The following is a 15,309-nucleotide window of genomic DNA, read 5'->3' as shown; positions in this document are numbered from 1 at the left end:
TATTTGGAAACAGGGTCTCACTAGGTTGATAAGTTCCACTTCTACTTACTAAAGCTGTCCTCAAACCTATGATCCTCCTGTCTCAGCCTCCTTAGTACTGGGATTACAGGTGTGCGCCACCACACCCAGCTTGTAAAATTTTTAATTTATCTTTCAAAAATCAAATGTTCAGGCCTCATGCTTGTAATTCCAGAGCTTGGGAGGCAGAGACAGGAAAATCACACAGCTACTTAGTGAGGCTCTCAGCAGCTTAGTGAGACCCTGTTTCCAAATAAAGTATAAAATAGGTGTGGAAGAATAGCCCAGAGGCAGAAAAGCCCCTGGGTTCTACCCTCAGTACCACCAAAAAAAAAAAAAAAAAAAAGTTCTAGCCAGATATGGCAGTGCACACTTGTAATCCCAGTACTTGAAAAGCTGAGACAGGATGATTGTAGGTTCAAAGCCAGCCTCGGCTACTTAGTGAGGCCCTCTACAACTTAGTGCGACCATGTTTCAAAATGAAGAATGAAAAATAGGGCTGGAGGTATAACTCAGAGATAGAATGCCCCTGGTTTCAATTCCTAGTACTGAAAAAAAAAACCCCACAAATGTTCTTAACCTGAGACTTATAAATGGATCTGGCAGTTCGTGAACCCTGTGCGAGTTTATGCAATACTTTGTTGATAGGCATTTTTTTCTGGGAAGAGTTTCTCGATTTGTTCATTCAATAAAGTTTTATTGAACACCTATTATGAGTCAAGAAATAACTTGTTTTAATTACTGAACAAAAACAATAAGGTCTCTTCTCTTGTTCGAGCAAAAGTATCTTATGGCCTGCTTTGTGCCAGGTAGTATTCAGGCATTCAGCAACTCAGTGAGGCCTTGTTTCAAAATAAAAATTAAAATAAAAAAAGCAAAGGGTTAGCCGGGCATGGTCGTGCACACTTGTAATCCCAGCATTAGGGAGGCTAAGATAAGAGGACTGAAGTTCGAGGACAGCTTCAGCTACTTAGTGAGGCTCTTTGCAACTCAGTGAGACCCTGTTTCAAAACAAAGAATAAAAAATAGGGCTAGGGATATAGCTCGAAGGTAGAATGCCCCTGGGTTCCAGGTTCCATCCCCAGTATCACACACACACATACAAAAGGGGGGGGGGGCGGGTTGGGGATGTAGTTTGGAGGTAAAATGGTTTCAATCGCCAGTATCAAGTAGATAAAATATAGTAAGGCAGTAGGGCGTGGTGTCACATGCCTGTGTTCCCAGTACTTGGGAGGCTGAGACTAGAGTATTTCAAGTTTGAGGCCAACCTCAGGAACTTAGTGAGGCTCTCATCAACTTATCTACACCCTGTTTTCAAATAAAAAGTAAAACAGGGCTGAGGTATAGCCCAGAGATAGGCCAGGCGTAGTGGCGCACACTTGTAATCCCCGCGCTTGGGAGGCAGAGACAGGAGGATCGCGCAGGTTCGAAACCAGCAGCGCGCGCTGGCTTAGGAGACCCTGTTTCCAAATAAAAATGTAAAAATAGGTCTGGGAGTGTAGCCCGGAGGTAGAAGGGGGGAACCCCAGTACCCCCCCCACGCACAATATATATATATATATATATATATATATATATATATATATATATCTCCCAGAGATAGAATGCCCCTGGGTTCCATCCTTAGTACCATGCCACACAAATGTATTACATATGTATGTATGCATGTATGTATGTATAGCATAATATATATATTTATAGAGTAAGGCAGACTACGACAAATGCTTAGAAAAGTAAAGTGAGGCAGGGGAATCTTGTAAAGAATTTTTGTTTCTTCTGAAATTTTGAGAGGTGGCGAGGTGAAGACCTAAAGGAGGTGAGGAAATAAACTGTAATATGTGAGTGTCTTAGCCTGCTTTGGCTGCTATAACAAAATACCATAAACTGTAAGACTTGTGTATAGAAATCGGTTTCTCAGTTTTAGATACTGGGAAGCCCAGAATCAGGGAACGAGCTGGGGAGATTCGTCATTGCCTGGTGAGGGTGTGTTCCCTGGTTCACACGCAGTGTCTTCTCACATGGTAGAGCGGGCGAGTTCATTGTCTATAGTCTCTACTACAAGGACAGTAATCCCAATGGTGAAGGCTCTACTACCTCCCCAAAGCCTCACCTAATACCATCACCTTGGGGTTAGGTGTACATAAACATCCAGTTTATGGGGAAAAGTGTTCCAGGAAGAGTGAATAGCACATAAGACCCTGAAGCAGAGGGCATTTCTGGTGTGATGTACAACAGGAGACCAATGTAGCTGAAGCCAGGTGAGCAAGGGAAGTGGGGACAGGTATTTCAGGATACAAGCCCTATAAGGATTTTTGGCACTTACTCTGAGCATGACAGGATGCCACTGGAACATTTGTAAACAAGTGAAATGATCTGATTTACATGTTCTCAGGGTTAGAGCAGCTGCTATATGGAGAATATACCGAAAGAGAGGCATGGAATAAAGTAGGAAGCTCAAAGTACAGCTGCCCAGGAGAGCTGAGAGAGCCTGCCTGCACCTGAGTGGCAGCAAAGAGAGTTGAGGGAACCAAAAGGTGGAGGCCAGACTCGACAGTATTTGTTGAGGATTACGGGATAGAGAGGAGTCCAGGAAGACTGTAACTTTGGGTGTGTGCCTAGGTGGGGGTCTGGGGACTGAACACATGGGGTTCTACCTCTAAGCTCCACTCCAAGCCTAATGTTGATCTTTTATTTAGGATTTGATTGAATCACTACAGGCTGGCCTCAACTCCGTGATCTTCCTGTTCTTTTGCCCGAAGCCGAAAGCTCAGTACTTGGGAGAGTGAGACAGGAGGATCACAGGCTCACGGCCAGACTGGCAACTTGTGAGGACCTTTGCAACTTGGTGAGACCTTTTCAAAAAATAAAATAGGGCTGGGGGTGTCGCTTGGAGGTAGAGTGCCCCCGGGTTCAATCTCCAATACTGCAACAGAGGTACAAGGATGATCAGATTTGCAACTCAGGGAGACCCTGTTTCAAAAAACAGAGAATAAAAAATAGGGCTGGGGGTGTCACTTGGAGGTAGAATGCCCTGGGTTCCATCCTCAGTATCGCAAAAACAAAAAACAAAAGACATCAAGATGCCTAATTAGACGTGGAGACTCGAGAAAGATTTGAAAGACGCCAATTGACAGGTGGTACTTTAAACCACAGCACTGGATGTCATACACAGAGAAAAGCTTTTCTTTTCTGGAGTTCCTGGAGCACTCTAATGTATGAAGTTGGGAAATCCAGAGACTCAGAAATTAGACGAGTGGTTGCCAGGGGAGAGCAGAGAGAGGAAATGGGAAGAGGCTGGTAAAAGATATGAGGGGTGACGAAAATGTTCCGGAATTAAATAAGGGGCGATGGCTGTTGAACCCTGTAATATATTACTAAAAACTACTTTAGCCCGGCGTGGTGGCGCACGCTTGTCATCCCCGCGCTTGGGAGACGGAGACAGGAGGATCGCGCAGGTTCGAAGCCAGCCTCGCTGGCTTAAGAGACCCTGTTTCCAAATAAAAGTAGGAAATAGGTCTGGGAGTGTAGCCCGGAGGTAGTAGGGTTTCCAGGAACCCCAGTACCACCAAAAAAATAAATAAAATAAAATAACTTAGGGCACACAAAAAAAAGAAAAATGAATTGAGCCTTAAGTCTCTTGTTCTAGCCCTACTCTCAACTTCACAGCCTCTGGGCACATCCTTCAATCTCTTGAGAGCTTTGTTAGTAAAGTGAGCTTCGCACTGCCACCTGACTCCCAGAGAGAAATGGTTTGAGTCTTTCTTCTACTGAATTACTACTATTCTATCTCCCACAGTACATAGCACAGAGCTTTAAAATACTAAAAATGTTGTTGAATTAAGTTAGAGCACAGGTACAAATTAAACCAAAAAGCAATACACAAATGTTAAGATATCAAGTACTTCTACCTCATAGATAAAATTAAGGCCACATTCACTGTTGAAATACTTTCAAGTAACAAAAGGGAATCGGTATATTAAAAAATTTTTTTTTCTTAGCCAGGCGTGGTGGTGCACACTTGTAATCCCAGCATTTAGGAGGCCGAGACAGGAGGGTCACAGTCATGGCCAGCCTCAGGTACTTAGTGAGGCCCTTTGCAACTTAGCAAGACCCCGTTTCAAAATAAAGAATAAGAGCCGGGGCGTGGTGGCGCACGCTTGTAATCCCAGCATTTGGGAGGCTGAGACCTGAGGATCGGGGTTCGCGGACAGCCTCAGCTACTTAGTGAGGCCCTCTGCAACTCAGTAAGAACCAGTTTCAAAATAAAGAATAAAAAATAGGGCAGGGGATGTAGCTTGGAGGTAGAATGCCCCTGGGTTCCATCCCCAGACCCGCAAAAAAAAAATAAATAAATAAATAAAAATAAAAATTAATTAATTAATTAATTAAATAAAGAATAAAAAATAGGGCTAGAGGTGTACCTTGGAGGTAGAATGCCCCTGGGTTCCATCCCCAGTACTGCAAAACAATTTTTTAAATAAAGCTTGCATGTCCCTGTCCTAGTTAGGTTATAAAGATGTGCTTACAGGAAATAACTGCTCAGGTGATTTGAGAAAACACATTAGATCTTTATTTTGTTTTGGGCACTGGGGATCAATGGAACTCAGGCGAGTTTGACCTCCCAGCCCCCCTCCCACATTTTTTAAAATTCTGAAACAGGATCTCCCTAAGTTGTTGAGGCCGGCTTCTTCCTGTCTCAGTCTCCCAAGTACTGGGATGTTGCTGTGCCACCAGGCTCTGCAGATCTCTGAAATTAAAACAAAGCCAAAAAGAAAAAAAAACAAAAAAACACAAACAAACAAACAAACCCGAAACCTATCACAAGGGCTGGGGCTCAGTGGTAGAGTGCTTGTCTAGCACATATGAGATCTTGAGTCTTAACACTGAAAAGAGAAATGATATGGGCTACCTGCTGATAATTAACCTCCCCAGAATATAAAATCTAAGTACAAACCTCATACAATATTTAAAGAGATTCTCTCTGAAGTTGCATAGCATAGAGGAACATGTCTAATGTGAGTCACAGATGTGTAACAAGACTTCAATGATGCAATCGCAAGCAATACTGACTACAGGCAAACTTATTTAGTATACACACTTCTTTCAAGAGATCTAGAATACACCCTCCAATCCTAAATAACTGCTGGGCGTGGTGTTCCGTGCTTGTAATTCTAGTACTTGGGAGGCTGAGATAGGAGGATCTCAGTTTGTGGTCAGCCTCGGCAATTTATCAAGACTCTGTTTCAAAATAGAAAACAAACAAAAAAAAGGCATAGGGTGTACCTCTAAGACAGAATGCCTCTGGGTTCAGTCCCCAGTACCAAAGAACAAAATTCTAAAATAGCTGTTTTAAGTGAATAGAATAAATCTTAGTTTTCTGGACAACTTCTGAAAAAGTTGATCATATAAACAAAATATTAACTTGGTACCTTTTAATCTAAAACATTTCACTATTCCACAAGTCTATACTTTAGGAGGCTAAACTCATACCATAAGGAGGCTGAATGCAAACCATAAACTAAGTAGAAAAATTAAGCATATATACTTAATCACTGACATTACTAAACATATTTGGAGTCTTTATAATTAAACTCAGAACTAGGAAAACCATAAACTCAAGGGCTACAACTAAAGTGTCTTTCTAGAGAACAAACTAACTTTGGCTCAAACAAAACTGTCAAGTTTACCTTTCCCTTTAATAACACACGTCACCAATTCCTTCATGCCAGACTTCACTTTACCAGTGCTTGAAATATGCACAGAATTAGACATGTGACTGCTATTTTGGGACAAGTATAATTTCCTTTCAGTAGATTTCAATAAAAGCAACAATATTTGTAATATTTCGTTTCACACTATCTCTCAAACACTAAAATTAGAAATAAAAACATAGAGCCGGGCGTGGTGGCGCACGCTTGTAATCCCCGCGCTTGGGAGGCAGAGACAGGAGGATCGCGCAGGTTCGAAGCTAGCCCCGCGCGCTGGCTTAGGAGACCCTGTTTCCAAATAAAAAAATGCAAAAATAGATCTGGGAGTGTAGCCCGGAGGTAGAAGGGCTTCCAGGAACCCCAGTACCACCAAAAAAAAAAAAAAAGAAAAAGAAATAAAAACATAGATGCTCTTACCAGCAACTTCATAAACAACTCTGTGGAGAAGTCAATTTAGGGTTAAGGTTCACTTGTTAAATATATGTAGACTAGTTGTTTAATCTGATCAAAGTGGTTAAATTACTTGGAAACGTGACTCTAAAAGAAAACATGGTGGCACATGCCTGCAATACCAATACTTGGGAGGCTTGAGACCGGCCTCAGCAACTTAGTGAGCCTCTGTTTCCAAAATAAATAAATAAATAAATAAATAAATAAATAAATAAATAAATAAATAAATAAAGCAGAGGCACTGGCACACTCCTGTAATCCCCATACTTGGGAGGTTAAGACAGGAGGATTGCAGGTTCAAAGTCAGCCTCAGCAACTTAGACTCTTAGCAACCTGGCAAGACTCTTTCAAAAACAAAAAAATAGAAATAAGCCAGGCGTGGTGGTACATGCTTCTAATCTTGCTGAGACAAGATTGGCCAGCCTTAGCTACTTAGTGAGGCCCTCACAATTTAGTGGGCCCTTGTTTCAAAATAATGAATAAAAAATAAGGCTAGGGGTATAATAGCTCAGGGGTAGAATGCTTCTGTTTATCACTATACAATACTGCCACTGATAATCTGACATGAGTATAATACACAGATGTCAGTGTTGAGCACGCAGCCATATTTAAAGATTAAAATAAAAATACAAACTAGTCATATCTATTAGAACAAAAGTTAAAAATAATGGCATTAAAACAAAACACAGAAGTAAGAGGAAAGAAATAAAAGCAAGATCTTTGTATGTGTGTGAGTATATAGTATAGTACTGAAGACTGGATCAAGGGCATTCTACCTACAAGCTATACGCCCAGCCCTTCTTAAATTTTGTTTTGTTTTGAAACAGGGTCATGCTGGGTTGCTTAGAGTCTCACTAAGGATGATCTCAAACCTTGGGTTCTCCCATCTCAACTTCCCAAGTACTGGGATTACAGGCATGTGCCACCACACCAGGCTGCCTATTTTTTTTTTACTTTTATTTTTTTGTGGTAGTACTGGGGATGGAACCATGGAACCCAGGAGCTGAGCTACACCCCTAGCCCTATTTTTCATTCTTTATTTTGAAACATGGTCTCATTGAGTTGCAAAGGGCCTCATTAAAAAGCTATCTGCGAATCATGTTCTTCCTGTCTCAGACTCCCAAATGCTGGGATTGCAAACGTGCGCCACCATGCCTGACTCCCTATTTTTTATTCTATATTTTGAAGGAAGGTTTCACTGATTGCAGAGGGCTTCACTAAGTAGCTGAGGCTGTCCAGGAACTGCAATTCTCCTTCCTGTCTCAGCCTCCCAAGTACTGGGAGTATAAGTGTGTGCCACCACACCTGGCTCAGGCTGCCTTTTTTCTTTCTTAAATTACCCAAGCTGGGTATAGCTTGGAGGTCTAATGCCCCTGGGTTCCATCCCCAGTTCCATAAAAAAAAAAAAAAAAAAAAAAAAAAAAAAAAAAAAAAAAAAAAAACCCATCCAAGATGCTTTTGCTTTGAGGTAATTTTTTTTCTTTTGTGGGCCTGGGGATAGAACCCAGGGGCATTAGACCTCCAAGCTACAACCCTGACCCTGTTTTTTTAATTCTTTCTTTTGAGACAGGGTCTCACTAAGTTGCGGAGGGCCTCACTAAGTAGCTGAGGCTGGCCACGAACCGCGATCCTCCGGTCTTAGCCTCCCAGATGCTGGGATTACAAGCTTGCGCCGCCACGCCCGGTGTGCTTTGAGGTAATTTCCACAAACAGACAAATGAAATGTATCATTATTCTGACATCATGATTTTAATAAGAACAGTTTCTACCAAACTACAAAATTTCTTTTCTCTTTTTTTATTTTCTGTGTGAGAGGTACTAGGGACTGAACCCAGGGGATCTACCTCAAGTTACATCCCAGACTTTATTTTTTGTTTGGAAACGGAGTCACTAAGCTGTTGAAGAGTCACTCCATCGCTGAGGCTGTCCTTCAACCTGCGAGCCTCCTGTCTCCGTTTCCCCAGTGCTGGGATTACAGGGGTGCACCACCGCACCGACTAGGTTATGAAATCTCAGTGTTGCTGGAAATGTAGTAGCAGAGCCACTTGCTTAGCATGTGTGAGGCCCTGGGTTTCACCCCCAGCCCAACACTGCAAAAACAAAACAAAAGTTTAGAATTTCAACATTCTACAAACAGTAAACTATTAAAATAATTTTAAAGTTCAGCCAAGCTAGGCGTGGTGGCGCACACTTGTAATCCTAGTATTTGGGAGGCTGAGACAGGAGGATCACAGTTTGAGGCCAGCCTCAGTTACTAGTGAGGCCCTTTGCAACCCAGTGAGACCCTGTTTCAAAATAAAGAGTAAAAATTAGAGCTGAGAGTGTAGCTCGGAGGTAGCCCCTGGGTTCCATCCCCACTACCGCCAAAAAATTAAAGTTCAACCGACAGACACTTATCTAGACGTGATGTCTAATAAGGACAACCCTCTAAAAGAGCACTAAATATTTCAGTCTCTCTTACCTGGACCTCAAATTTTGGCCTTTGAAGTCTTCAGTTTCTTTCAAAGGCAGAAATCTGGGAGAGTGTCCTGTCCCTGACCTTCTCCACGCATACTACACTGGTGGCTCAAGGCACCTTACCACAGAGTGCCATTACTCATTTTCTAAAATTTATTACTGGGCCAGGCGTGGTGGCGCAGGCTTGTAATCCCAGCATTGGGGGGGGGGGGCCTGAGACCGGAGGATCGCAGTTCGCAGACAGCCTCAGCTACTTAGTGAGGCCCTCGCAACTCAGTGAGACCCTGTTTCAAAATAAAGAATAAAAAAAACAGAGCAGGGGGTGTAGCTCGGAGGTCAAATGCCCCTGGGTTCCATCCCTAGACCCGCAAAAAAAAAAAAAAAATTAATAATAATAAAATAAAATTCATTACTGTTTTCTGCAGGGTTGACAGCAATACTTTCTTTTCTTTTCTTTTTTGCAGTACTGAGGATGGAACCGAGGGGCATTCTACCTCCAAGCTACACCCATACCCCTATTTTTTATTTTTTATTTTGAAACAGGGTCTCACCGGGTTGCAGAGGGCCTCACTAAGTAGCTGAAGCTGTCTACAAACAGCAATCCTCCTGTCTCAGCCTCCCAAATGCTGGGATTACAAGTGTGTGCCACCATGACTGGCTTATTTTCAAATTATTTAAACAATCAAGATAGACTTTTTAAGCAACCATTTAAGTGACTTAAATTTTTTTTTTGAGGCACTGGGGACGGAACCCAGGGGGATTCTACCTCTGAGTGACATCCCCAGCCCTAATTTTTTATTCTTAATTTTTGAAACAGCGTCTCACTGAGTTGCAAGGGGCCTCACTAAGTAGCTGAGGTTGTCTGCAAACCGCGATCTTCTAGTCTCCACCTCCCGAATGCTGGGATTACAAGCGTGCGCCACCACGCCAGGACTGTGACTTAAATTTTGGAATAACAAATTTCATCTTTTCATGATGCCAACCAAACTTGAGACATTTCCTGAGAGCTTGAGATGCCATTTTGCAAGAATTTCTCAATGAAATGATGACTTCACTGCAGTATCTTAGTGTAAACTTTTATATTCTAGTAGTGACCTGACAAATGAGGACCTTGCATAGGCCCACCAAAACTGGATTTATGTTTTCTAGATAATATCAGTACATCTGCAATGGAAGAGATTAAGATAGAGCCTCTAGTTTAATTTTCAGGTGTTCCTTTCCAGCTCATAAATCAGATGATTCATTCAACAAAAACTCAGGTACTACTGATCTAAGAAATGCAAATTCTGTATCAAAATTTTATTAATAAATAATGAATGGATATGAGGCATTTAATACTATTAAGTGTAATGCAAATTCATGCACTTAGAACACTACTTCAGAATATAAATTCTACTTTAATATAAATTCTACTTTCAGCAAAGTGCCTAGTTTCAGTATCTCTTCCACTGCCATAAAGAGGGGAGTAAAAAAATAAGCAAGGCAAAGCCAAGAATAAAAATTGTGACATAGGTAAATTATATCAGAAATATGAGCTAAACAGAAATATTGTATATGTTATATAATTAAATTTGTATCGCCAATTAGCTGGGTGTGGTGGTGCACACCTGTAATCCCAGTACTTGGGAGGCTGAGACTGAGGCCAGCCTCATCAATTTAGCAAGGCCCTCAGCAATTTACTGAGATCCTGTTTCAAAACAAAAAATAAAGCCAGGCGTGGTGGCTCCTGCTTAAAATTCTAGTACTTGGGAGGGTGAGACATGAGGAAGGAAGATTATCCAAGCCAGCCTCAGCTATTTAGTGAGATTCTCTGCAAATTAGTCAGACTTTGTTTCAAAATCAAGAATAAGAAATAGGGTTGGGGGTGTAGCTTGGAGGTAGAATACCTCTGGGTTCAATCCCCACTTCAGCAAAAAATAAAGAAAAAAAAGGGCTGGGGGTGTAGCTCAGAGAAAGAATCAATCCCTGGTAAAACACACACACACACACACACACACACACACACACACACTAACTTTTGTCAGCCTGTAGTCCCAGCTAAAAAGGAAACTGGTGCAAGGCTAGCTTGGGCAACTTAGCCAGACTGTCTCAAGATAAAAATTAAAAAAGGGATAGGAATGTAGCCCAATGGTAGAGCACCCTTGGGTTTGACCCCTGTATCATAGGTGAAAAAAGAACATATGTATTGTCAGTCAGGGTCCACTTGGTGGTGGTAATATGTTTGTCTGTGAACAAAATACAGGCCCACTAAGGGAGACAAATCTTTCATAATAGTGCGTTAAAGGAATAAAAAAAAGTTGATTCTCAAATAATTTCACCATGTGGCTATCAATTGTTACAACCATATTTTTACTGCCTGCCAGCTAACTAGAATCATTCCTCCATACTTAACATCGACTTAACATCGACTTCATTTTGAGCACAAAAGACCAATTCCTAAAGCATAGGTCTGAAACAAAAATTGAAAATCAAAAATAAGCAAAAGGTTAGCCACAAAGGGGCGTCCAAACAGTAAGCAGTGAGAAGCGATGAAAGCCAAAAAAGACCAAGTTGCTAAGTTAAGGGAAGCTGCTGTTCATCTGGACCCTACCCAAGAACACAAAAATCGGGAGGAGAAACGCTGGCGGCTTAAAGGGAGCCAGGGTTCCAAATCTGCTGCCTCATTCCTCATTCCTCATCTGCAGAAGCTTCCTCTGATACCATTTCTACGCAAATGGTTATAACCGCACTGGAAAATCCAACAGGGCACGACTAAAGATCTCAGACAGGTGGCAATCCATTGTTAGGAGAAATGCCTAGAGAATATCAGAAATGTGTTCTTTAGAATGATCAACCCAAGCCAGGCGTGATGGCGCAGGCTTGTAACCCTAGCATTCAGGAGGCTGAGACAGGAGGACCACGACTCGCGGACAGCCTCAGCTACTTAATGAGGCCCTCTGCAACTCAGTGAGACGCTGTTTCAAAACAAAATAATAAAAAATAGGGCTGGGGGGGGTGTAGCTCACAGGTAGACCGCCCCTGGGTTCTATCTCCAGTACTTAAAAAACAAAAAAAATTATCAACCCAAGAATCTGTCAAAGGAGACAATGGGTCATTTTAAAACCTCTCAACAGCCTCCCTTGGACAAAACCCCTTTTCCTTCCAAGACTCAATTCCTATAAGAACCAACACCTGCCCATGGTGCTTTTTTTTTTTTTTAAGAAGGCATCTGCACTGCAGATCTCTGCGTGAGGGGCGCTTGCCAGCCAGCTCCCACCAGCAGGCCGACGTGGATACAATGGAAACTAAAGGAGGCTCACAGCTTCCCTCCTAGCCCTTCAAAGATGAAGGGCTGAAGGGGAGGGGGGTTCAAGCGGCCTCTGCTTTGTCTGAATTTTCTCACCCCCTCCCCTTTTTTTGCAGTAAACACCCCTTTTGTCAGACTTCGATCAATAACAAACAGCCCATGGGAAACGTGAAGCCAAGTCCTGTTGACAGCCTGGCATGGATCTATTTATTATCCTGTAGACTGTGAGCGACGGATTGCGTGTCCCCACCCCCACGCCGGCCGTGCTGCAGATGCGGCCGCGGATCCATCTTGGACCGTCGGCGGCTCCCCTCCCCAATCTTCCCAGAGGTATTCTCGTCACGCCTCCACGACGTCGGGGCCTCGGGAAAACGAGGCATTTATTAACGGGGCGCCTCGCCGAAAGCGGGAAGGAAACGGGCTCCGACGCTTCCGTGAAACGTCTTCATCCTCCCCGCAGGCAGACCCGAAAGTCATTAATTTTGGAGGGACCTGATGGTGCCGACACCTGTCCGCAGCAGCCCGCTCCCCACCGCGCCCGCGGAGCCACCTGCCCCGCTGCTCCGGACCTCGCTGACCTCGCCCACTAAGTCACGCGGGCCGGCCCCGTCCCCGGCCCCGGCCCCGGCCCCGTCCTCGTCCCCGGCCCCGTCCTCGTCCCCGTCCTCGTCCCCGTCCTCGTCCCCGGCCCCGTCCTCGTCCCCGTCCTCGTCCCCGTCCTCGTCCCCGGCCCCGTCCTCGTCCCCGTCCTCGTCCCCGTCCTCGTCCCCGGCCCCGTCCTCGTCCCCGTCCTCGTCCCCGGCCCACCCCGTCCCCGCCCCCACCTGTGCCCCTCGCCCCGTGACCCCCTCACCCCGCCTCACCCGCACAGGACGAGCCGCAGCTCTTCGCCCCCGGGCTCCCGCCGCCGCCGCCGGGCGCGGACGGCTCGGCCCCGGAGGACGACGAGGAGACGGACGGGGACTGAGTGGCCGCCGCCAACTCCGCCATGGCTACGCGAGCAAGGGCGGGCGAAGGGTGAAGAGAGACGCGGGGCGGGAGAGAGGGAGCGGAGACGGAATGATCGGGCGGCCGGCTCTCCGGGATCCCTGCGCTCTGCCTGCTCCGCGGACGGACTCCGACGGACTGACTGACTCAGCCCAGCGCGGCGAGAGGGAGAGCGCGCCAGCGCGCATGCGCACGAGGAGCTCGGCGGGGGCGGGCGGCGGCCGCGGAGGCGCGCGGCGGCGCAGTGCGCAGGCGCAGGAACTGTCCCTCCGCGCGCCTGCCGGGAAGGAGGGGCAAAGCCGGGCCCGTGGGGGACGCGCCCCTCCCGGGACCAGGCGCAGGGGGCGTGGCCAGGCGTCCGGCCCCGCCCATCACTGCGGGCCGGAGGCGTTCCCATAGGTCTTTATGTGAATGTTTTCGAGTCGGGTGATTATGTATTTTAAGGATAGAAGTTTCTTTATGCTTCCATTAGCTGGAAAAGCTCTTTCCAATAAATTACAGAGGTGAGGTCTTTTGTCTGATGCGTTTCCTTTTAGACTCCAATGAAAAGTAAACAGCTCAGTGTACAGAAGACCCACTCTGGAAGATGCCCAATGGAATTATCTGGATGTGTCGTAATGCCTCCTCCCCATGAAGCAGAGATGGCACAGTCCCGTGTTTGGTAGGTGGAGAAAGATGCCGTACAGAATGATGCTGATACCTGAACCTGACAGCACTGGCTAGAAACTGGAAATCTCAGCTGGAAAGGAAGGAAAACCTATTATGCATTCCAATCCCAAATGCAATGGAGTCGCAGATATACGGATCTTGCTGCCGTCCCAAAGAGAAGGCGACCTTGGGTCTTAAGGTTGTCTTTCTCTCCGAATAGGCTCTGAGTTAGAGAAGACATATTTTGGAAGGAAAAAAAAAAAAAAGCTGAGCTGATGAAAGAAAATCCAGGAAATAAGAATACCCTGGCTGTGATGGGTGGGTGCGGGGATGCGGGTTGGGGATGGAATGAGATACTAAAAATTCAAAAAAGGGCACACATGCACATAGTTGAATTTTATTCATAACCTAAAGGTCCTTAGCAGAAATGTATTTAAAACCTTAAAAACAGACATCTATCTAGCTTATACTGGATTTTGCTTCTTTCTTTATTTTTCTCCTTGGGTTGGCTTGCCAACTCAAAGCCTACTCCCTGTATCTGGTGAAAATATTTGAAAGATGCATGCTCTTTTTAAAAAGGGAACTGTATTCTGGAAAAGAATAAAAATCAAGGCTGGAGCCTTTGTTGTCGGTAAAGCAGGAATTGATGGCCCAAAGTGCAGTCGCAGGTTCAGCAGTCCTGCAGAAATGAAGCCTCTCAAGGGGGAAGGTGGCCACGGAGGCTGCCATGGAGGGAAAAACAATCCGACCAGGGGCCGTCTAGAACAGGCTGCATCTGCCTTTGACAGTTTGTAAGGTCAAGTACAGCCCAGACAGGGAAAGGGGGAACAAAAAAGAAGAATGAAGAAAAAAGAGAAACACAACATCCTGGCTGTTGCAATGCTCTGAAAATGGCACGGAAGAATATTTCCCAAAATAACTTCGAGGCAAATATCTTCTGCTGACACTTAGAGCATCTGCTGATAATACAGCGAACTGTCCCTTCCATGGTAAAGGGAAATCGAAGCCAACATGATAACCAAGCCAAGCATGTATCCCGATAAACGCACAGCTTTTTTTTAAATCTGTTATTCAGTGCCGGATAAGGAAATTATGTTGATACTTAACCCTGACAGAACTTGCTAGAAACTAGAGATTCCAACTGGAAAGGAAGCCATTTCCAGAAAAGAAGCTACAAACCCGACGAGGTGGCTCACGCTTGTAATCCCAGCATTTGGGAGACTGAAACAACAGGATCACAGGTTCGAGGTAGCAGCCTCAGCTACTTAGGCCCTTTGCAACTCAGTGAGCCTCTGTTTCAAAACAGAATAAAAAAATAGGGCTTGGGTGTACTGGGTGCCCCAGTACCACAAATAAATAAATAAATAAATAAATAAATAAATAAATAGGACTGAGGTTTGTAACTCAGAGGAAGAATGCCTTTGAGTTCACTCCCCCCCCCCCCCGGTATTGTAAACAATACAAATAAAAAATGCTGGGCATGGTGGTGTACACTTGTAATCCCAGCATTTGGAGAGCAGAGACAGGAGGGTTGCTGTTCTCGGACAGCCTCAGCTACTTAGTAAGGCCATTTGCAATTCAGTGAGAACTTGTTTCAAAATAAAGAATAAAAATATAGGATTGGGGGGGGTATAGCTCAGAGATAGAATGCCCCTGGGTTCCACCCCAGTACCATAAAATAAACAAATAACAAAATAGGACTGAGGTTGTAACTCAGAGGTTGAATGCCCCTGAGTTCAATCCCCAGTACCATAA

At 44.7% G+C, this 15,309-nt stretch overlaps 1 protein-coding gene across 5 annotated transcripts in view; it reads right to left on the bottom strand.

Annotated features, from left to right (window-relative positions):
- The window catches only part of RTN3 (reticulon 3), a gene marked incomplete at both ends in the record, with an annotated part of 73,453 nt that extends 60,544 nt beyond the window's left edge, over nucleotides 1-12,909 (bottom strand). For all 5 annotated transcript variants that reach the window (XM_080696722.1, XM_080696718.1, XM_080696720.1 and 2 more), the window contains one exon: nucleotides 12,783-12,909. In XM_080696722.1, the coding sequence (XP_080552848.1) occupies nucleotides 12,783-12,909 (127 nt within the window). The remainder of the gene's footprint in view (nucleotides 1-12,782) is intronic.
- Nucleotides 12,910-15,309: the final 2,400 nt, after the last annotated feature.

This window comes from Muscardinus avellanarius (genome assembly GCF_963383645.1).
Source record: "Muscardinus avellanarius genome assembly, chromosome: 1".
NCBI classification, from domain to species: Eukaryota; Metazoa; Chordata; class Mammalia; order Rodentia; family Gliridae; genus Muscardinus; species Muscardinus avellanarius.
The sequence above is the reverse complement of the archived record's forward strand: the minus strand, read 5'-3'. Positions and strand labels throughout refer to the sequence as shown.